At 39.0% G+C, this 25,500-nt stretch overlaps 1 protein-coding gene across 1 annotated transcript in view; it reads right to left on the bottom strand.

The window, feature by feature from the left end:
• LOC126471337 (Down syndrome cell adhesion molecule-like protein Dscam2) overlaps positions 1-25,500 on the bottom strand; it is a 198,623-nt gene that overhangs the window by 138,663 nt on the left and 34,460 nt on the right. The window contains exon 4 of the mRNA XM_050099458.1: positions 17,334-17,489. Within this exon, the coding sequence (XP_049955415.1) occupies positions 17,334-17,489 (156 nt within the window). The remainder of the gene's footprint in view (positions 1-17,333; positions 17,490-25,500) is intronic.

Here is a 25,500-nt window from a genome sequence, read left to right as displayed (position 1 = left end):
GCTGCAGTTCCCTGACACTGCATTATGGACACTTTGGACTGTTAAACTTCTACCTCAGCTGCAATTTGCTATGATTGTATGTGAAGCAGAACTGCCTGCCAAGAAGCTGTGCATCATCGATAGGATGTTCACTGTACTGCAACATAGGCAGCACATTAATTGCAAGGACACAATATCCCTGCACAATGTTAGCTCTCTCTTACCGAACAGCCCCAACCTGAGCCACGATGGTGATGTTGCCATCTCCAACCCACGTGCCATCCTATGACCTGCATGCAGCACTACTCTCTCAGTTGATAACACCACACTGCCTGCCACCGTCACCTTAAGTTTTGCTGGTATCCTGCTCAGTTTGGTGCTGCCACGTATAACTGCCATTCTGCTCGTGCTGTATGTCAAGTCATGTTGATACAGGATGCAATGTCAGCACAGTACTGAAGGACATCTTTCCAGTGCTCCCTGACACAACAGAGTCACAGCTCCATGGCACCAACAATTTTCAGATCTCCATGTACAGAACAGCACATCGTGTTTTACAGTGCAGCATGGATTTTCAGTGGCTATGGACATCAGCAAACCTGTGGTGGGGATTCACTTCCTCCAATATTTTCATCATTCACTGACATTGGAGCACACTGCACTTTTCATCACAAAACCCATTGTCTCATCTTGTGGCTTTCTGGTCTGATGCCACCTCATAGTGCACACACCACTGATATTCCTCCTTATTTCCTAGCCACAATAACGACACATACTCAGTCATGTTAAGAGTGCATGGTGACTGTGTATGCTATCATATCAACATACCAGCTTTACCTGGAAGCACATAAGGCTTCTGAGATGTTCATGCTCCATACTGAAAATGCAAGCCTGTTCCAACATATTCATGGCGTATCTGCTGCACTTGCACGAGCTGTATGAGAGGCTCTCATTTATAGCTGACATGACCTCTATGTCTATGACTCCAACCATGGCCCTGCAACATTGCCTCAATCTCAGGCAATTATACTACTGGTGCTTTTGGCCACACCACAATCACACTCAGATTAGTATGACACTTTCTGCATGGTAACCAGTGCATTGCCTGAGTGTCCCACCCTCTCTACCTTGCAAGTAAATGCTCAGTAATGAGACATCCACAACAGTATAATGCACTGCATTCTCATGACCTCTTGCTCACCCATCTGCCACAAAGTATGCCATGTTGCCCTGGCTCTTCTATGGGCAGTGAAAGTGGCAGTCAGGGAACTGCTGCAATCAAGTATAGTTTGCCCCTCTGACAACTCCTTGGTCTCCCCTATCAAACTAGAACCAAAAAAGGACTGCTCTTTTAGACTTGGCGGTAATCACAAGCTCTCAATGCTCAAACAATACATGACAGTTAACTCTCCCTAACATTCAAGACCTTACAAATTCCCTTGTAGGTGCAACTGGCTTTAGTGTTTTTGACTGTAGAAAGGCCTACCTTCAAATACCTACGCATTGGAACAATGTTTCTAAGACTGCTAGTAACACATGTTTTGGCCCCTTCATGTTTATTTTCATTGAAAAATACAGCCTAAACCTGCCTTATTCCATAGTGATGCCTCTAATGTTTGAATAAACTGGCAAGTGATTCCTGACACTCATGCCTGCATCCTCTGTGAAGTCTTACAAAACAGAATCTGACCTCTCATCCCCATGTCCACATGTGTCACCCAATCTTCAGCCATCTTTACAACCTAGTGTTTGACAAATGGGGGATCAACCAATGGTACGGCTTGTAACTGAATGATTTGCTTGACTGAACATCAAATGTGAATGGTCATGGGCTTGTTTGGTGTGCCAACTTAGCAAGGTCTGTCACCAACACAGCTTCCCCTCAGTTGCTTTGACATACCATGTGCACGATTTCTGCTTGTGCAACTCAATCTCATTGGCCCCCTGCCAAATTCGGTAGGCTACAAATACCTACTGTCAATAACTGATTGTATCTCATGCTGGTTTGAAACTATGCCTCTGAAAGACATCACAGTGGAACCCACTGCTTGAGCTTTCATCAGTGCATGGATATCTCACTTTGGTTGCCTGGAAACAATTACCATAGACCAAGGGAGACAATTCGAATCCTCTCTATTTAATGCACTCTGCCACCTCTGTGGAATTTCCTGCAATTGTACAATGGCATACCACCCACAGAGTAATGGGCTTGTAGTGCAGTGGCATCACACTTTGAACACTATGCTCATGTGCCATCACACACTGTGGATAGAGGAAGTGCAGGCTCATACCTTCGACATCTTGCTCAATGGGAAAACAACGGTGGCCTCCTTGCACAGGCTCAAACTGGCATGGGTCCTCTGTGACTCTGTCTCTCCAAGCCCCATGAATTCTGACCCCATCAGAGGCCAGGACTCTGGTGAAAGCAGTCATATCACATACAGTCTCTGCTGCAGTCAATGCATATTTTTTATGTTGATATGAATACCAACCAGCTGTCCATCAGGATGAATAGTCACTGCCAAACTGTTCTCAAGAGCAAAGTGGACCACCCTGTTGTACAACATCAGCTGAACACAGCATGCTTGATTATGATGGCTGAATCACAGCCCAGGCTATCTAGATCCTCCCCTCCACCAGAACCTTTTCTGAACTGTACAGATGAGAGTTATCCTTACATCATATTTCCTGCTCCTGAAATAATCTGGGCCTCAACATAAGGTAGCCTGCTCTCCCCACACAATCCACCCAATAATTTCTGCCCACAATGTCCTATTACCTCCTTCCAAGTCATGTCCCCTCACTCTCATTGTGTGTCACTCTCTGTCAAAGCACCCACCAGTCTTTTCCCCTTCTCTGCTCCTCCTATTTTCTGCTCTCTATTTCCCCACCCTCTCCATCCCTCACTGCCTCTTCATGTCACACACAGCAGCCTTGTCTTTCCAACATCTAGTCCCTGCTCACTCCACCATGCAGTGCTGATTTCTTTCCCCCCACCCTCCACCAATACCCTAGTGTATCCACCTCATTTCCCACCCCACTCCAGAATGCTGCTTCCATTCAATGCAGTTGCATTCTGGTCAGAGTAGCCAGAGACAGTGGCCATGTGTGCTTGAGGAGCACTTGCTTTTGTGAAAGTGTGTGTGTTTACTTTCTGAAGAAGGCTTTGGCAAAAGCTCAATGGATAACAGTATTTTAGTTCTGGCTGTCTGCAACACAACATATAATCTTTATGGTGATTAGCACTCTATCCTTTTCGTAATATAGTTTATAAAGTAACTGTTTTTTTGATTTTTTACAGTGGTTTATATTTGCTTCATAATTTTAGGTTCTGTTTTCCAGCACATATTATACCACTCCCTATAGATTCTTTTATATCTTCTTTGACTGCTTACAATAAACTACATGTGTGCAGTTTTTGTTGCAAAGTACAATTTAATTTCATTGTCATTGGTTCATTGGTAGATACCGAGAAAATACAGTCACTCTACAGTGGAGATTGCTTATATTACACATGCGCATCTCACTTTAGAATAGTGCTCAGGTGTGTAAGGCTAATATCAAACAGTATTACCTCAGGATTTTTAATGTATTTAAAGACAAGCAGCACTAATGGTCACAAGTTTAGCTGTCTCTTAGGAGAGCATCACAGAAATGATGAAAGACCTGAACTGTCAGATGCTTGAATATAGATGCCAACTATCCCTCAAAGACCTACTCACAGAGTTTCAAGTATCACTAATAGGTGAGAAATGTGCATCAGACCCTTACATATCACTCATGTAGGCATTGCAGATATAAGAGTAGACTAATTACAGAACTTACAGAGGCATTTAAGCACTAACTGCTCACATACTCCATACCCAACTATAATGGAAAGAAACCCTAATATGTGGTACAAAGCTGAATAACCTCTGCCATGCACCAGACAGTAGTCTGCAGAGATGCAGAAAAAAAATTCTCAGTGTTCACTACCTATCAAAAGTATGTGGACACCTTATATAATGCAGAACTGCCCACTATAAGTCACAAGATGCAGACCTGCCAGTATGAAAGGAGGTGGGGAATATTCTGTTGTCAGTAGAGAAGCAGTTATAGCAGAATGGGTTGATCAAGTCAGCTCAGTGAGTTCAGACAAGGACTAGTCATTGTATGTCACCTAACAAAACCATCAGGGATGTTTCAAGTCTTCTAAAGCTCTGCAAGTTGGCTGTTGGTGATGTGATTGTGACTTGAAAATGCGAAGGAATAATCACAGCTGCTGATGGACATGAGTCATCGAGCATAGCGGAGTGTTGTTATAAAAAATTGCATGAAATCAGAAGGAGGAATCAGTCTACCGATGACTGTACATAGGTAGTTTAAAGGAATGGGTTGCAAAGGTTGAGCAATGAATATTGAGATACTAGTAAGTTACTCAGGAGCCACGCATCTCTGTAGCCAGTGGTGAGTCTCACTCGAGTCAGTGTAAAAAGCAGCATCACTGGATAGTGGATGACTGAAAATGAGCAACTTGTGGTCCTCCTAGTGCCTTGGGACAATGGTCATGTGTGTTTGAAGGCTGTTGTTGTGTGAATGTGTGGGTGTTCTAGCTCTGAAGAAAGACCTTCTCTGAAAGCTGAAAATATTTCTAACATTATTTTTCATTGTGCCCACATATCTGAGACTCGACACCAGCTATTTGTGGTAAACAGCAATCTATCCTTTCCATATTGTTGTTATTCTGTCTTGGGCTTTCCATTGTTTAATTTATGATTTATTTCTTTTTAATGCCAAGATTTCAGAATCAAGCACCACCATCTGACTGTAAATATCCCCTGTATTAGACATCTTTTGTATCAGTGAAGTGTTTTTGAGATTTATGTTTAATAACTATATTAACCTTTGTACTCAAAACACTCCTGTTCTGTTGTTCACTGGCATGTGACAAAAGCTGTGAAGCATCAACCCCACATGGCAACACACTGCCATCAGGTTGGTTGCCAGCTGAGTCACTGTGAATACACAATTTTCTGGATCAACCATCCACAGCATGACATGCAGAGGGGCTTTGTGTACACCAGACCAAAGTAAAGTGAGTGTGTAAATCACCAAGAGAAGTCACTCCTGCCATGAACCTTTTGCTGCATCCACCAATGTAACATGCAGCCAATCAGGAGGAAGTATACCTCCATCGTGTGGAGATGCCAACCAGAGACAGTGGTCATGAGTGTGTGTGGAAGTTACGTTTGTGTGTGTGTAAGTTATGTTTGTTTGTTTGTTTGTGTGTGTGTGTGTGTGTGTTTGTGTGTGTGTGTGTGTGTGTGTGTGTGTGTGTGTGTGAGAGAGAGAGAGAGAGAGAGAGAGAGATCTAATTTGGAAGAAGGCATTTTTGGCTGAAAGCTTACTTGTTTGACACTCTTTTTGTCATGCCTATCTGTGAGTCAACATCTCCATTATATGGTGATTAGCAATCTATTCTTTTCATAATATTGTCTTTATGCCATCCTGGATTTTCCATTGTTTCATTTTGCCTTTCATATTTTGTGTGGTTCAGAGGCAGATCTCTGTTGGCATTTTTCACTGTTCTCTTTATGAAAGAAGACTGGCTGTATACAAACACATAGTGTACAATACTGTTACCAGAAAAGCTAAAAATGACATGGGGTATGAAGGTATGACTAAATGAGGATTAATTGAAGAAGTATCATATATATTTCAAGGAGAGTGCAAGGTGGTTGTCCAATTGTTTTGTTCTCCAACACCTGCAGAGGACAGAATTGAAATGTCAACATGAGCACCATGATCCTTCATGCTGTACAAACACTGAACATTGCTATGATACAGCAATGCTTCTTTGAGCTTGGCCATTCTTTAATGGAGTATGATTCAGTCCATGAATGTATAGAAAGAGCTGCAAGAAATGTTAATATCTACAACCCTTCAGGGCAGTATACCGTTTTCAGACTGCTGCAAAATGAAGACTATATGAAGACACTCAAATGGAGCAGGAGTACCTCCTGGATTCTAGTGCTATGCAGAAGGAAATGTTGAAAAATACTAAAATTGACAGTGAAGAAAATCAAGTACAATGGCTTAAAGTGACACAACTTTAATATCTTTTTCACACATTTCCATCACCAACAATTGAAAAGTTTAACAGTTTCCAGAAAATCCTGAAATTAATATACAATCATCCAGTTGGGACCAAAATACTGTGGAGCACTAAAACTTCAGGAATAGAAGGTAAAAGACCTTCTGGATCTGTGCTGCACTGGCATTATCAAGGAACAGTATCACACATTTTACAAGAGTCTACAAAAAGAGAAAGTTGGATATTCAGACTGTGGTGGCAACAGATGTGATGAAGTTAGCTAGAAAGTGAACATTTACTGGTGATGCTAGTACAAAAATCCACTAATATGCTGTTATTTGAACTGCAACTGATCCATTTTTAATGAGTAAATTAACTTTTTATATTATATTTTGGCAAACTGAGTGGATATCTCCAAAGTGTGAAATCTCTATGTAGATTGATTCACTTAGAATCATAATGACGTATCTCCTTAGCACTATATTAAGCAATTACTAACAGTAAATCAGTAAGGATTATTTTTGTAGGTATATTACCATCTAGTAGGTTTTTAACCGTATTTTTGAGTAGTGTAGAAATTTTTCAATGATGTTTGTATTACGTCACTGAAACATGAAATTTACATCTTAAAATACTTTTTTTCATCTCTCCTGTAAAGGAGCTAAAATGGAGTTAAATTCCTTTGATCCTCATACAGTGAAAAATTTACAGTGCGTATCTATGTAAATTTCTAGTAATGTTCCTCTTCTCAGTGTGCTGCTTATTTTTGTACAAAATGCTTTTTTATTTTTCTTAAAAATTTATGTGTGCAGCTTATATGCAGTCGTGTCTTATTATCAGGCTAATGAGGTATGTAGAAAGGGTTTTAGGAAACAGACAAAAATGGATATCCCATCTGTTGTGAGTGCAGAAGTCAAGATTACTGCAACATTTTTGCAATACATTCTGCAAAGAAAAAGAAGCACTGGATGACCAGCAACGAGATGGAAAAGCCAAATGTAGCTGCAACAGGTCAAGCAAGGTCTAATCAATGACAGAAGAAGTAGAAAACCAATTCTGGGTTATTTTGTTTAAATATACACCAGCAAAACTACAGCTACTCTGCAAAAGACACTGCTCTTCCTCTCACATTACTCAGTTACTGTTTTTATCTAATACTTCATATAAAAGATTTATGTAACTTAGCACAGAATACTATCACCTATTTGCTGCATACACTAAAACATATTTAATATGAAACTTGTTGTGGAAAAGTTCACATAGAATGAAAATACTTTTGTATTAAAGGAGATCACTCACCGAAAAGCAGGAGTGCTGAGTCATCGATAGGCACACACAAAAGAAAGAAAACTTACCTGCCAGAGTTATCTGTTGATGAAACAGAGCAAAATAGGGGTATAGGAATATATTTGTGTGTGTGTGTGTGTGTGTGTGTGTGTGTGCATGTGTGTGCGTGCGTGTGCGCATGCATGTGCATTTTAGTCTAGCTCATCAAAGGATAACTCCAAAAGCCAGCAAGTTTCTTTGTTTTGTGTGTACCTGTCTACAAGTCAACGTTTCTATTTTTGGTACAGGGTCTCCTCTGACCCAAAAGTATTTAATACGAAACTGTAATATTAATTATGATAGATTGTTGCTCACCACATAGAGGGATCATGAGAATGAGCACAGAGGCATTCAGGCAATCATTCTTCCTGCACTAAATACTTAAATGGAATGGGAAGAAACTCTAGTAACTGGTATAATGTGATGAACCCTCTGCTGTGCACTTCATGGTGGTTTGCAGAGTATGAATGTAGATATTGGATGAAAGAGAAACAAAGATGACAATGACAGCAGCAGCAATTCCTGTGTAGTTTGTGTATGGAGATGGTACCTAGCTGTGTCCCAGGTGTGTTCAATTGGGATCATATTGGGCAAATTTGGTGGCCTAGACATCAATGCCAGTTCATTATCATGATCCACAGACCATTGTTGATTCTCGTGTTGTAACATGGAGAATTATCCTTCTATAATAGGCCTCCTCTGTTAAGCACAAAAGAATGTAGGTGATCCAGAATAACATTCACATAGTCCATGCCTGTCATGTTGTCTTTGATTACTACCAGAAGTCCCATGTAAGGCCAGGTGATTTCCCCCATAGCATAATACAGCCCACACAAGCATACATGCTCAATGCCGTGCATGTTTCAAACAGCTGTTCACCTGGATGGCAACATCAGGCATATTTAAAAGTAGACTAAGCTACTGGACAAAGTCCTTCTTCGGTTCAAGAAAACACAAACACATTCATAGTTACCATTGTCTCCTGGCACTGAGGCCTGAATACAGTGAATAGCACTTTCAATTGGGGTGGGTAGTGAGGTTAAGGAAGGGACATGGCACAGGGATGGAAAAGGATAGCAGGATAGGACCACCTGTGAAAGCAGTCATGTATTCTGCCAACTTAGCTGCAAACACTGTATGGTATTCCATGTCTACATCTACATCTACATACATATTCCAAGAGCCACCTTATGGCATGTGGCAGAGGTTACCCAGTACCATTACTAGTCATTTCTTTTTCTGTTCCAATTGCAGATAGAGCAAGGGAAAAACAACTGTCTATGTGCCCCCATATGAGTCCTAAATTCTCATATCTTATCTTCATGGACCTTACATGAAATGTATGTTGGCAGCAGTAGTATTGTTCTGCAGACAGCTTCAAATGCCACTTGTCTAAATTTTCTCAATAGTGTTCCTCTGAAAGAACATTGCCTTCCCTCCAGCGGTTTCCATTTGAGTTCCATAACACTTGTGTGTTGCTTAAACCTAGCAGTAACAAATCTAGCAGCCCGCAATCTCTTCCTTTAATCTGACCTAGTGTGGATTCTAAACACCCAAACAGTACTCAAGAATAGATAGGTCACACTAGCATCCTATATGTGGTCTCTTTTACAGATGAGTAACATTTTCCTAAAATTATCTCAATAAACCGAAGTCGACCATTCGCCTTCCCTACAACAATTCTCACATGTTCATTACATTTCATATCACAATGCAACAGTATGCTAAAATATTTTAGTGATGTGACTTTGTTAAGCAGCCACAATAACTTGGATTTTTCTACATTTAAAGCTAGCTGCTATTCACTGCACAAACTAGAAATTTTGTCAAAGTCATCTTGTATCATCCTACAGTTGCTCACCTTTGACACCTTCCCGTACACTTCAGCATTCTCAGCAAACAACCACAGATTGAAACTTCCTGGCAGATTAAAATTGTGTGCCAGACCGAGACTTGAACTTGGGAAATTTGCCTTTCACGGGCAAGTGCTCTACCAACTGAGCTACCCAATCACGACTCACGTCCTGTCCTCACAGCTTTAATTCTGCCAGTAGTTCGTCTCCTACCTTCCAAACCACCCACCCACCCACCAAATCATTTAGGTATATGGCAAATAATAGTGGTCCTATCACACTTCTTTGGGGCTTGCCCACTAACAAGCTCTCTACCTGCTTGAACAGCCATGGAAAAACTGACCAACACCTGTCTGAACCACACAGGTACTGAGCATGCCAATTGATGTGGAGCACTTGACTTCAGTGACTCACAGCCTGTATCACCTGAAGTCTTATAATCACCATTTAGCTTTTCAGAATTGCACTGTTTGGAACTTTTCCTGCAAAATATCATTCATTCGAGTAAACCTCCTGACCTCAACCTTTGCTAGCCCCTTGCTCACCCACATGCCCCCATCCTCTTCCCTCCTCCCATTCCAGTGTCATGAACACCTTCTGTCTCCCCAACTCACCTGCACAGTCTTTTCCCTTTCTCTGCTTGCCCCATTCAGCGCAGCTCTAATGCTGCAACTAGCTGCCATGTCAGCCTGGTAAATGTTTAGAAACACATCATTATGAGTAAAATTCATGGCCCAAAAATCAGTCAGTATACGAGGTGATCAAAAAGTTTCCATTCAACAGCTGTACAGTTCAGAGTCAGCATGCAAATCAGGCAAAATTGCCATGATCACTGAGGCAATCTTCCCACCAAAGCACCAGGTTGTAAAACACCATGTCCTACTATGTGGAGAAGACTGTAACTGCCTGCTGCACATTCTTGTCCAGCATGAATTGTCAACAGCTCAAGGCCTTTTTAAGGTATGAAATGCACAATAATCACATGGTGAGAGTTCAAGACTATAGAGTGGGTGCTCTCACATTTGAGTTGGCTGTGGTTTGGGACAAGCATCATCATAAAGCAGCACCACACACTGACACAGTTTTCCTGGACATTTCAAGTTACTTGCACACCATAATTTCTCCAGCATTGTGCAGTACCATTCTCCAGTGATGGAGAAACCAGGTTCCTTGAAATCAATAAGCAGTGCGACCTGGCAATCAATGACCAGGGTGAGCACCACCTTTCCTGCAGATGGCTGGCTCTTGAACTTCTTGGGACAAGGGGATGATGGATGAAACCACTGCACTGTCAAGCCTTTAGATTCCAGTTACCAGTGGTGGGACCAATTTTCATTACCTGCAACAACATGCTAAAGGAATGTGTTGCCTTCAACATTGAAATGCATCAGGCGTGTCAGGCAAACAGCCATCTGGTTTGCTTTTTGTTAGGCATTCAATGCCTGAGGTATCCACTGGGTGCAGACCTTACAGCAGCCTATCTCCTGCTGGTAAGTGTGTTGCACATTATTGAGACTGATGTTGAGACCTTTTGCTACAGCATGTATGATTACAATTCTATTGATGCCAATGTACATTTCACATAAGGATGATGAAGATAAAATTAGAGATATTAGGGCTCATATGGAGGTATACAGACAGCTGTTTTTCCCATATTCTTTTTGTGAGTGGAATATAAAAGGAAATGACTAGTAGTGGTATAGGGTAACTTCCACCACACACCATAGAGTGGCTTGCAAAGTATGTACAGTGATGTAGAGGTAAGTGTGCCAGCTACCCTAATTGCATCAACAACAATATACTCATTGTTGTTGTGCGTAATGGATGAGGGTGGCCTCCCAGATCGACCAGCATCTTGTGTCAAACTGTGACCAGCATGGAACTTTGCACATCATTTCACAATGGTGGTTTCTGACAGGTATGCTGTCAAAATATAGCTCTGGGCACTATGGGACTCAACTGCTGAGGTCACTAGTCCCCTAGAAGTTAGAACTAGTTAAACCTAACTATCCTAAGGACATCACAAACATCCATGCCCGAGGCAGGATTCAAACCTGCGACCGTAGCGGTCTTGCGGTTCCAGACTGCAGCGCCTTTAACTGCACAGCCACTTTGGCCGGCTATGCTGTCATATACACATTCTTCATTCCTCAATGAATGTCTAACAGTGTTTCTCCTTCAGCAGCCGAGAAAAGAATAACAGCACTGCAGACCTGTTCAGACGCATTTGGTAACAATGTCATCATAGTTTACATTTTCATATTTACCACACACACATGATGGAAAGACATGAGTGCCACACTAATCCCTTGCCTACATGTTGATGCTTATACACCTGCAGTGGAGAGCTATGTTGCAGACACTCAAAAGCCAGAACATTGTGACCACTGACCTAGTATCAATATAAACATGTCCAGGAGATAACATTTCATCCCACTCCAGACAGGATAAGGTATGTCTCAGACATACTAGATTCCTGTCGGGGAGGTAGGAAAAAAAAACTAAAACAAAAATTTAAATTTATTTCTGAAATTAGACTACTCCCATAGTCCATGTACCTAATCTCTTCTCTTTTTTGGCATGCCTGAAGGAGGGTTAAACACAACAATTCCAATGATCAGTCTGTATTGTTCAGTGTTATCTCTGCTATATGGTTCTCTTCAAGAATACACCACTTGTGGAAAGATGAATACTACTCAAGGAAAATCTTGCATTAGTCTCACTGAAGAATAAAAATGAGGGAAAGCAAAATGTTGCAGTTATTATGTGTCACTCTTATCTTCCATTCTGCATAGTTATATCCCTTCTCTTTCTACATGAGAATTCTGAACCACTGTTGGTTGTATTTAGAAATCACACTGACAAAGCAATAAAGATTCCACTTCAACCATTAGACCAAAAATTTTTTGTTAGTGCAGTTTTCAGTCTACCAGTACGAGAACATTCTAAAGTCACAATTGCAACTGCCAGTTCACTATCAGTTTTCCTCTCCTCCATTTCAAAAACTAATTAAATATGGCACTCATCAAAATATACCAATATTAGGTCACACTCATTCCTATTTTCAGCTCAGTTTCACTTAAAAAAAGACAAAAAAAGAAAGATAAAAGTCTGCTGTGACTCACAGCACTCTAAATGTCATCCTTAATTTATGTTCATGGTGCACAGATAATTTATGTTTGGGGCAATTTATCAGTATTTAGCAGTATCACAATGGTTACTTGTATCTTGAAAATCTTGTATTTATTTGCATTTAGTCTTTATGTATTTGGAAAAAATGTTATGAATAAAATGTAAGTTGTATTAGTCTTCAAATATTAACCCTTTAAATGCTCTAGACATGTTAATGTGTGCAGCACATGCCTTTGTACCTGTCCCTGTGTGCTCTGGATGTGTTTACCTGTGCCACTAGTCCTTCTACCTGGTACTCTGAACGTGTCTACGTGTAGACACATTCAGAGTACCAGGTAGAAGGACTGGTGGTGAGTGTAAACACGTTCAGAGCACACAGGGACAGGTACAAAGGCATGTGCATTAACATGTCCACAGCAGTTAAAGGGTTAAGTCATGTTTCACTCACTTATGATCTGTGATTCAGTCCTTGTCTCAAAAATGTATGGAAGCAGTGACAGAGCGCTGCTCATAAAATGCAAGAAATCAAGGCTGTACTCCAGACAGTTTCAAGCACTGAAATAGTGCAAAAAATGTGAAAATTCAAATTTTTTTGGGTAAAATTCAGTTCATGTTAGCAACTAAAATTTAGTATAAGGAATTTTTAAAAGTTCTGGTAATGTGTTACGACAGATGTTACCACTCTACAGTTTTTAAAATATTTATTCGAACAGTCTCTGTTGCAGTCTGTCATGCAAGATATCTAGTTTTAATAACATAATGATCATCTTTAGATGTGATTAATAATGAGTTGTCAAAAGCCAATTTTTTTTATAAAACAACACAGTCATTAGCTGTAAAATAAAATGATGGACCCACTGACTCATGTTACAAATCTGCTATTTTTTTTAACAACAATCGTATTGACCAACTAGGATCATGTCGACAACTTCAGTTCCTCTTCTTCCTTTGTTATTGTTTCCTATTTTCCCAGTATTCCCTCATTTTCTCCCCATGAAGTCTCTTCCTTTCTTCTGTCCATTTTGTTCCAAATTTTTTATTTCTTCTGCTTTTAAAGCCTTCCAAATTTAGTATTTTATTTTTAAAATGGTTTCTTTCTGCTATTTCTGATTCTTTGATGTCGTTTCTTTCTACATCTTTCCTTACTTCTGTAATCCATACTACTGTCGATTTCTTTTTCCAGATAATAGGAGTATTTGTTTTGTTAGTCTATTTCCATCCATTCAGTAGAAGTGCACATAAAAGGTTAATCTTCATTTGGCCACTACTTTAGATATTTTCTCTATATTTTTATAGATCTCCTCATTACTTCTTATTTTCCAACCACCTGCATTTTTTATTGTGCCCATTGTTTTTCTAATAATCCATCTTTCCAGTGCCTTGAGTTTGTCCATCTTATAGTTCATTATTAGGCATTCAGATCAATATAAACATTCTCGTTGTACCACTGTGGTGTAGTGTTTTAGTTTTGTTTTTCTAGATATACATTTCTTGTTGTAAATATTTTTGGTCAAGACCATATGCTCTTTCCATTTTGTTAATTCTTACATCTATTGCAGATTTTTCTAGTCCATTCTGTTGTATAGTTTCTCGAAGATATTTAAATTCATTTACTCACTCTATTTTACCTATTTGTGTTTCCATGAATTTTGGTGCATTATTTTATATTTGTCATGAATTTTGTGTTTTCAGCTGAAATTTTGAGACCAGTTCTGTTCGCTATTTTTTCCAGAAGGTTTATTTGAATAATTGCTTCTGTCAGGTTTTCTGAAAGTATTGCAAAATCATCTGCAAAAGTCAAGCATTTGTTTTCCTTCCCAGAGTGATTGCTTCAATTTTCTGATTTTTTGGCTTCAAATTTCAGATCCTTACAATTTTTTCTAGAACACAATTAAACAGTTAAGGTGATAAACCATCACCTAGTCTAACACCAGTTTTTATTTCAAATGGCTGAGATACTTTTCCCATAAATTTGACTTCAGATGTTGTACCTGTTAGTGTTTCACAAATTATGTTTTCTAATTTTGATTTAACGCCAAATTCTCTAATGACCTTATCTAGTGTTTCTCTGTCTATACAATCAAATGCATTCTTGAAATCAATAAATGACACTATTATTGGTTTGCTGGTTAACATTCTATGGTGAATTATTGACTTTAAGCTAAAAATCTGTTCTGCACAGTATCTTTCCTTTCCAAAAGCCACCCTGATATTCTCCCAGTTGTTTGTTGACTGTTCATTTATTTTAAAAAATCTAACTTTTCACAACTGGTGATTAATCAGATCTGAAGATGATGTTTAGGTGATTGAAACTAGTTATCATGTGTGACAAATTGCAACTGAGACTGTTAGAATAAATATTTTAAATTTTTTTTAAAAGCTGACTGACAATGAGAAATAAATTAAAACAGCATTTGACATTGCTTGTCTGATTATTCTCTTATCAGCAGATGGTTTGCAATTGAACTGTTTCAAAGCCACATACCTGAGCCTAATTGTGGAGTGACACTCATTGTTTCATCATAATACATGCTGCCTCTAAACCTAGCCTCAGGACTTTGTGACAGATGCATCAACAGCATTGCTGATCATACATGTAATGTGATCTACCCACTTCAGGACAATGTCTTTGTGTTCAAAACAGCCAGTTGGGAGTACAGCATGTAGTTTTCTTTGTTGAGGATCCATCATGGTGGTTCTCTCTGAGGTACTGCTCTATATCAGATTGCTGAGGGAACTTTTTGCCTTCTAGGAACCGTCAGCTACATTAACTGGTTCCAAAGTTAGTTTCACTGTCTGATTCTTTGGTGTTACTGTTATCTGATATATTCACTTTATTATCTGAGCACTTTACAATAAATTACAGGTGGTAGCAGAAAAGCTAGGATTCTTACATCATCACAAGTCAGCTGCTGTAAGTTATGCATCTTGGACTGTGGATGTGCAGATGTTGTGTCAGAAATGTAAATTCACATGTGAGTGTGGTGAACCATACAGGAATAAGCTTACATCATGATATAGTGATTTGTTTAGCCCTAGATAAGGAGGACTGTCTTCTCCCTGGCTGAAGTGTTGCGAGTTGAGCATGCATTTAAAATAATACAAGTGTTACAACAAACATTTTGGCAGATATGTGATCTGGTTTCCCAGCATATTTATAACTTGTGGAATTCTTGGATGACTGGTTTCCTCATGTTTTAATTACTACATGATATTTCAGCAAACAGACTTGTCACCATCTTCAGGTAGTCTTGATATTTCACAGGTGGCCAAGAGCTATGTGATACAGTGCAGCAGATTTCAGTCACAGATTCTGAAGTGGTAAACAAGTTCTCTTCACCAGTAGCCATCTCTTCATTTTCTCCGCAATTCCAGGCTCATACCAGGTATTGTTTGCAGCAATTCTCTTTGTTTCCAATTTCCTCAAACTGGTTTTCTCTGGAATGTCTGCATTTTGAGGACAAGTGCTATAAATGTTTATGTAGAGGCCACAATGCAAAAGTATGCTGCAGGACAGCAGGCACTAGACCACCCCAGCCAACGCCTAAAATTTCATAATTACTGGCAACAGTGTAAGACAGTCTAGTGATCTTTCTTTCTGGTCTCAGTTATAAACCAGTCTTAATACTTGTGTGTGTGTGTGTGTGTGTGTGTCATATGATCATGTATCGCAGACAATGACATCATTGGTTGTGGCAGATCCTTCAGGTGAGAACATATTTGGCCTCAATGCATACCCCACTTTTGAATTTTCATTACTCCATGCAGTGCTTTCCTTCAGCTTGTCATTACCCTGTGCTGCCATTGATACACTTCAGTTTCACCACTGCCTGGGCCTGGATTGGACAAAGTAGTTAACTATCAGATATACATTGTCTTAAAGTGGGAAGCAAGTCCTAGACTTTATAATACCCATTCAAGTCTGTTGACTGTTAAGGATGGGATTAAGATGGAACTAAATGAACTAGAACACCAACAAGTTCTTGCCACCCACTTCAACAGTCAGTGGGCTTCACTGTTAGTAGTGGTCAGGAAACCTGGGAGCTCTCAAGAGTTGTGTGGAGACTTTAAGGAAACCATTAGTGCTCAAGTGGACATTGATTCATAACCTTTGCCTTGTTACAGATTAAATCTTTTCCAAACATTAAAGAGGTAAACTGTTCTCCAAAATCAATGTTGCAGAGACATATTTACAGTTGGCTCTTGATGAAGATTTGCTGAAGGTATTAGTCTTGCAAACACCATTCTATCTTCATCAAAAATAATAGGTTGCCTTCTGATGTGGCTAGTGCCCCCATCATATTACAGTAGCTTGTTGAACAAAATATTACTGAAATTCTATATTATGTAAGTGAACTTGACAATATTCTGATCACTTGTCATACAACAGACAGACATTTGCTCAGTCTCTACCAGGTTTGAAAGCTTCACTTTGTTATCTACCATTTACGGCAAGAATTGCTGTCTAATAATAGCATAGCATCATGAGGTCCGTAGCTAATATTTAAACACAAATAAAACAGTTTTTATGTCAATCATTTATTTATTATATCATTAAGCACTGAATGGTCAACACCATAACTATAAGATTACGCAGTTATATCCCTAGTATTAGTGAGAAGCATAGACATGTTTTTGCAGCAGCAGATGAAGTGGACAACAGGTTATGTTTCTTCTTTTTAGCTAAATGAAAATTTAAAACAGATGTTGCACATTGCTAGGTGCTGAATGCATTCTTCACTGAGCATGAGGTTTCATCAGTGAGTACTATCAGGAATATAACTGCGTAATATTACACTGATGATGATGATGATGATGATGATGATGGTGTGAACCAACTAAATGCTTAGTCTTATAAAAAATGACTGATGCAGGAAATTGTTTTACTTGCATCAGGAATTGTTTATAAAATTTAAAAAGAAATATCTTGGTGAATGTATAACTGTTGTGAAAACTAACATATGCCATACCATCCTCCAACGTCCTACAAAATATTGGCCGGCTTTTAACACCATCACCTTTGTTGGTAAACGCACAAACTTCTATACTGTAGTTACAGAATCGATCAAGATTAGCTAATTCCAATTTATTGTCTCTTGTTATTTGTTCCACAGGATGTGAGAAGTCTGGAAATAAAATTTCAACAAAATGTTAAAAATTACTGGAATATTTCACAGTTAAGGTTAATAAGTCCAGATTTGTAAAAAAACTAGTTACAGATATTATGCTCTATCAGGCCATACTTTAAAAGAAGAATGGGTATTTTCATATGCTGTTACTTATTAAGATTTAAGAATTGATAGCTGACAGTCCTTCAATGTGAAACTTATGTTACTGGTCTTTAAATTTCCAAAAGTATACACTGACAAATGAGGTTATGCACAAGCCTGATACATCAGTTTTCATAAGCACACAAAACAGAATGAAGCTTGTGGTTCCTGCTTACAATGATGCACATCGATTAATGACTCTGCATAGGTCAATATGAGCTGAAGGTACATGCTTTGCCTATGAAAGCTGATGTTTAGCACAAAAAATTATGCACTTCACAAAATAAAAATAAATAGTATCTTATTCCCATAACAGCAATGAACTACAATTAGAATCAGGCACCTCATACAAATACCTGGTGTAACTATTTGTAGGGACATGAAATGGAATGATACCATAGGCTCAGTCGTGCGTAAAGTAGGTGACAGACTTTGGTTTATTCATAGAATACTCCGGAAATTCAATAAGTGTAAAAAGGAGCTTACTTACAAATCACTCATGTGACCCATTCTAAAATATTGTTCAAGTGTGTGGGACCCATACCACATAGTACTAACAGGTGACACTGAACATACACAGAGAAGGGGAGCACAAAAGCTGACAGGTTTGTGTGATCAATGGGATAGTGTCACAGAGATGCTGAAGAAACAGAACTGGCAGACTCTTCAGGGTAGACATAATCTATACTGGGAAAGCCAACTTACAAAGTTTCAAAAACTGGGTTTCATTGATTACTCTAGGAATGTAGTACAGCCCCCTATGTATTGCTCACATTGGGATCATGAGGATAAGATTAGATTAATTACAGCAAACACCGAGGCATGTAAACAATCATTGTTCCAACACTGAGTATGTGAATGGAACATGAAAAAGCCTTAATAAATGGTACAGTGGGGGATATGCTCTGCCATAAACTTCACAATGGTTTGCTGCTTTTATGTGCAGGTTACAGGTTATGGGCCCATGATCACTGATCCTCAGCAACAGGAACCTCTATGTTTGATACACAGCAACATAATGAGTGTCTCTGGCCCACAATCTCACAGTAGAGTGAAATATGTTTTCATATTAGTTGATGATTGTTCATGATATGCAGTAACATGTTTGCTAAAAGTCAAAAGGGAAGTATTTCAGTCATTCAAAGAATACAAAGTGTATGCAGAAAATTTCCAACAGAAAAAAAAAACAGGAATTCTACATTCATACAATGGACAACAGAGGCAAAGGTATGAGTCAAGAATTAGAAGCATATCTGCAAAATGAATGAATTCAGAGGCAGCTGACCATTCTTGGCACATGTCAACACTATGGTGAAGCAGCATTGTTTAATCAGACCTTTTCATATACTGTGTGATGCACGCTTTTTGAGAGTGAAATTTCACAAAATTGCTGGAGAAAAGCAATAGCAATGACCAATTCTTATAAAATAGATGCCTGACAACAGAAAATGTCAAAGGATGTCCCTTCAAAGAATGATATGGACAAGCAGCACCAAATATCAATCATCTGAAATTATTCAGATGTTGTGCATGGGCAAAAATGAACAACCTACTACGGCCAATTTGAACCAAAAGGGCAAATTCTTGTAATAGCTGGATATTCAGAACTCATGAAAGCCTACAGGCTGTGGAAAATCCAGAAACGGGAAATATAACAATTACCAGAGATGTTGTATTTCATGAAAATGTCTTTCCCATAAAATTGAATAAAGGTGTTGCAAAAGTAATTGATCCAAGGACCATAACCACTGCAAATGATGAAGGAGCATCACATAATGTAGATGTTGTGGAAACAGGAAAAGCATCTGACATTAAACAAAATGAAGATTTAGGAACATGTGTGAGCTCCAAACATATTGATGTAGAAAAGGTGACTGAATGGGAGGATGAGAGAGCTGAGAATGATTACTCTATAACACATGATAATAATAGTAAACTAAGTGCACCTACAATAAATGAAATCTACAGAACACATTCTGAGAGACAAGTCAAACCAATGAAACAGCTGATACACAAGTCATAATGAAAAGAAGAAGGTGTGAGCAGTTGAAAAGGAGACAACAAGAGGAAAAAGATCCATGAAGTGTAGAGGAAGCCATGTCAGTTGATGATAAAAACAAATTAGTGTCAGAAGAACTGGAAAACCTAATGCAAAACCAAACCTGGACATTTTCACCACACATGAAGTTTATGTGAGATTACCTATAGGTTTCACTGATGTCACTGGCAAACTATGAAGAAAATTCAGTGGAATATCAGATCACAAGAAACTGAACAATGAAAAATGGATCTGCATGTCTGAAAAGTAAATCTATGGATTGCATCAGTCTTTCAGCAGATGGAATGATATACTCAACAAGTTCCTGTGTGAACAAGGGATGCTGCAGTACGTAACTGACTCACGTATTTACTATGACCTTGAGTATGTACTCATAGTAACTACGTATGTGGATGATGAAATGCTGTATAGCAAGAAAAGTCTAATAAAGGAAAGCACTGAATCTGAGGTAAGAGCTCTTAAGGTACCATGATGTCCAGTAAGTTTGAGACATGAGAGAAGGTGGAACATTGATTTTAGACCAAACAGAGTATACAAAAGAAAGCTTAAAAGAATTCCAAATGGAAAACTGCAAACCTGTGAAAACACCTCTCATCATGAATGTAAAGCTACTAAATGTGACAGATGAAGATAAGCCTGAGGAACAGGATGGATCAATATACAGAATCACAACTGGAAGCCTTCTATACTTGGCAACTAGTGCAAGACCAGATGTAGCATATCCTGTGGCTTATTTGTAACATATCCAGTGACTTATTTGAGCAAGTTCAGCAGCAATCCAAGTGAGGAGCACTGGCTTGACATCAAATGCCCACTACATTATTTACAAGGTACAGAAAATGATGCACTTGCTTACCACAAGATTGTATACCAATGCAGACTGGAGAGTTGATCCATATCACTAAAAATCCTTTAGTGGTTACTTGAAAGATTTTGGAAGTGTGCCTATAAGCTGGAGTAGCAGAAAACAACAAAGTGTTGCATCACTGAAGAAGAGTTTCTTTGCACTGGGTGAATCCGTAAGAGACACAAAGCGTATGAACAATTTTCTCAGTGAGATTGGTCAAGATTGTTTTATGTCCCATCGTAGAAAGATTTTCATTGATAATAAAGATGCAAAGAAACTTGCCAAAAATTGTGATGCTTCAGAAAGAACCAAGCAAATCAATTCAAACATTTTCTTCATACAAGAGGAGATGGAATCCAACAATGTAGGTTTGGAATATACTGCAAGTGAGAAGAATATGCTGACTGTCTGACAACGCCAATTGACAACCTGATAAGGAAAACTCATTAGAGGTTCATGGGGTCAAGGACTAGCAGTGGTATCAGTGTGTAGATTGTTGAGACCCCATTGTTGTCTTCTTGTAATGATGTATTGTAAAAGGTGTTCTGCATGTATGTTAAAATAAATGTGCTGTTTCATTTGTGATGTGTTGTGCATTTGAGTGTAAACCCTGCCATTTTTCTAGAGAAGATTGACAAATGCATTCCAGTGTTGCAGGGACAAACAATTTGCACAGATCCACCCAAAATAATTATTACAACCAACTGAGCCATCAAATATTTCATACAGTTCACAAAATTCCCAATGTATCTTTTACATGACATCAAATATTGAGACTATGGCCTGTAATTATTATATCACCATAATTTAATGGTATGTTGTTGTTGTTGTTGTTGTTGTGGTCTTCAGTCCTGAGACTGGTTTGATGCAGCTCTCCATGCTACTCTATCCTGTGCGAGCTTCTTCATATCCCAGTACCTACTGCAACCTACATCCATCTGAATCCGCTTGGTGTATTCATCTCTTGGTCTCCCTCTACGATTTTTACCCTCCATGCTGCCCTCCAATACTAAATCGGTGATCCCTTGATGCCTCAGAACATGTCCTACCAACCAATTCCTTCTTCTAGTCAAGTTGTGCCACAAACTTCTCTTCTCCCCAATCCTCTTCAACACCTCCTCATTAGTTATGTGATATACCCAGCCAATCTTCAGCATTCTTCTGTAGCACCACATTTTCAAAGCTTTTATTCTCTTCTTGTCTAAACTATTTATCATCCACGTTTCACTTCCATACATGGCTACAGTGCATACAAATACTTTCAGAAGCGACTTCCTGACACTTAAATCTATACTCGATGTTAACAAATTTCTCTTTTTCAGAAATGCTTTCCTTCCAATTGCCAATCTACATTTTATATCCTCTCTACTTCGACCATCATCAGTTATCTTGTTCACCAAATAGCAAAACTCTTTTACTACTTTAAGTGTTTCATTTCCTACTCTAATAGCCTCAGCATCACTCGACTTAATTCGACTACATTCCATTATCCTCGTTTTGCTTTTGTTGATGTTCATCTTATATCCTCCTTTCAAGACACTATCCATTCCATTCAACTGCTCTTCTAAGTCCTTTGCTATCTCTGACAGAATTACAATGTCATCGGCGAACCTCAAAGTTTTTATTTCTTCTCCATGGATTTTAATACCTACTCCAAATTTGTCTTTTGTTTCCTTCACTGCTTGCTCAATATACATATTGAATAACATCAGGGAGAGGCTACAACCCTGTCTCACTCCCTTCCCAACCACTGCTTCCCTTTCACGCCCCTCAACTCTTATAACTGCCATTTGGTTTCTATACAAATTGTAAGTAGCCTTTCGCTCCCTATATTTTACCCTGCCACCTTCAGAATTTGAAAGAGAGTATTCCAGTCAACATTGTCAAAAGCTTTCTGTAAGTCTACAAATGCTAGAAACGTAGGTTTGCCTTTCCTTAATCTAGCTTCTAAGATAAGTCGTAGGGTCAGTATTGCCTCACGTGTTCCAATATTTCTACGGAATCCAAACTTATCTTCCCCTAGGTCGGCTTCTACTAGTTTTCCCATTTGTCTGTAAAGAATTCGCATTAGTATTTTGCAGCCGTGACTTATTAAACTGATAGTTCGGTAATTTTCACATCTGTCAACACCTGCTTTCTTTGGGATTGGAATTATTATATTCTTCTTGAAGTCTGAGGGTATTTCGCCTGTCTCATACATCTTGCTCACCAGATTGTAGAGTTTTGACAGGACTGGCTATCCCAAGGCCGTCAGTAGTTCTAATGGAATGTTGTCTACTCCAGGGGCCTTGTTTCGACTCAGGTCTTTCAGTGCTCTGTCAAACTCTTCACGCAGTATCATATCTCCCATTTCATCTTCATCTACATCCTCTTCCATTTCCATAATATTGTCCTCAAGTACATCGCCCTTGTATAGACCCTCTATATATTCCTTCCACCTTTCTGCTTTCCCTTCTATGCTTAGAACTGGGTTTCCATCTGAGTTCTTAATATTCATACAAGTGGTTCTCTTTTCTCCAAAGTTCTCTTTAATTTTCCTGTAGGCGGTATCTATCTTACCCCTAGTGAGATAAGCCTCTACATCCTTACATTTATCCTCTAGCCATCCCTGCTTAGCCATTTTGCACTTCCTGTTGATCTCATTTTTGAGACGTTTGTATTCCTTTTTGCCTGCTTCATTTACTGCATTTTTATATTTTCTCCATCCATAAATTAAATTCATTATTTCTTCTGTTACCCAAGGATATCTACTAGCCCTCATCTTTTTAACTACTTGATCCTTTGCTGCCTCCACTACTTCATCCCTCAAAGCCACCCATTCTTCTTCTACTGTATTTCTTTCCCCCATTCCTGCCATTTGTTCCCTTATGCTCTCCCTGAAACTCTGTACAACCCCTGGTTTAGTCAGTTTATCCAGATCCCATCTCCTTAAATCCCACCTTTTTGCAGTTTCTTCAGTTTTAATCTACAGTTCATAGCCAATAGATTGTGGTCAGACTCCACATCTGCTCCTGGAAATGTCTTACAATTTAAAACCTGGTTCCTAAATGATGTCTTACCATTATATAATCTATCTGAAATCTGTCAGTATCTCCAGGATTCTTCCATGTATACAACCTTCTTTTATGATTCTTGATCCAAGTGTTAGCTATGATTAAGTTGTGCTCTGTGCAAAATTCTACCAGGCGGCTTCCTCTTTCATTTCTTACCCCAAATCAGTATTCACCTACTACGTTTCATTCTCTCCCATTTCCTACTACCGAATTCCAGTCAGCCATGACTATTAAATTTTCATCTCCCTTCACTATCTGAATAATTTCTTTTATTTTGTCATAGATTTCTTCAATTTCTTCGTCATCTGCAGAGCTAGTTAGCATACAAACTTGTGCTACTGTAGTAGGCATGGGCTTTGGGTCTATCTTGGCCACAATAATGCATTCACTATGCTGTTTGTAGTAGCGTCACTAATTCCCACTATATCTAACTTTAACCTGTCCATTTCCCTTTTTAAATTTTCTAACCTACCTGCCCAATTAAGGGATCTGACATTCCACGCTCCGATCCATAGAACGCCAGTTTTCTTTCTCCTGATAACGACGTCCTCCTGAGTAGTCCCTCCCCAGAGATCTGAATGGGGGACTATTTTACCTCCAGAATATTTTACCCAAGCGGACGCCATCATCATTAACCATACAGTAAAGCTGCATGCCCTTGGGAAAAATTACGGCTGTAGTTTCCCCTTGCTTTCAACCATTCGCAGTACCAGCACAGCAAGGCTGTTTTGGTTAGTGTTACAAGGCCAGATCAGTCAATCATCCAGACTGTTGCCCCTGCAACTACTGAAAAGGCTGCTGCCCCTCTTCAGGAACCACACATTTGTCTGGCCTCTCAACAGATACCCCTCCGTTGTGGTTGCACCTACGGTACGGCTATCTGTATCACTGAGGCATGAAAGCATCCCCACCAACGGCAAGGTCCATGGTTCATTGGGGGGGATTTAATGGTAATCAAAATAAAAAACATCTCTCTCTTTGTCTTCAAGAATCAATGCAACACAATGGACACTTCTGCAAGGAACATTATATGGCAAATTTAAATGGAGGATGTGTAGCACCACAGACATACCATGCATCCTGGATCTGATATCATACTTTTTAAATATCTCTGCAAAAGAAGAATCTGCCCAATAAAATTCTCTACGAAGAACAGCAGTACCACTATTCATGGAGATTTCAGCATCAATTTTCTATCATAAAACAACATCCACAAAGAACTGGTGTCATTAATGTTTGACTTTAACTTACTTCTTACAGTGACACTTTAAGAAAATGCTGATGATTCCAATGAAACAGTCTTTGACAGTTTCTTTCTAGGTTCCACGTAAGGTAGCTAAGTAAGCAATATGAGATTGATTTGCTTTGATTTATTTCGTGTTCCATAGGTCCAACTGTGTTGGATTCACAAGGACGTAGAACGTGTCAGTTTTTTCCAAATACAATCTGATAATCTTATAGCATATACAGAAATTTGAGTACATAATTATATAAAAATTTATACAATAAATTCTTTGGGCAGCAATACAGAAAAAGAAAATACGTATTTTCTTAGAATCATTAAAGCACTACAGAAAACAGATACAGAACACACACAGATACAGAGCTCAGATTAAATAACACTCTTGGCAATACTAGTTTTCCAGCCTTACAAAAATATGCAAATGATGAATTCAAAACTAGCGAACGGAAGTTACTAGCTGGTCACAAACCAGTTAGAAAGATCAGGCACATAAAAAAGGGGCAGTCCACAAAAGGGACAATGGGGAGAAGTTCACCACAAAAGCATAGCAAATGACAAATTTATTGACCTCTTTTCTTTTAAATACCTTCAAACCAAATTCATCATAAAAGAGCTCAATGAAAGAAAGAATGACACAGGAAAAGGGATACTGTATACTTATGAAC

Source organism: Schistocerca serialis, chromosome 3 (genome assembly GCF_023864345.2).
Source record: "Schistocerca serialis cubense isolate TAMUIC-IGC-003099 chromosome 3, iqSchSeri2.2, whole genome shotgun sequence".
NCBI lineage: Eukaryota > Metazoa > Arthropoda > Insecta > Orthoptera > Acrididae > Schistocerca > Schistocerca serialis.
Note: the sequence above shows the minus strand (reverse complement) of the source record. Positions and strands in the feature narration are given on the sequence as shown.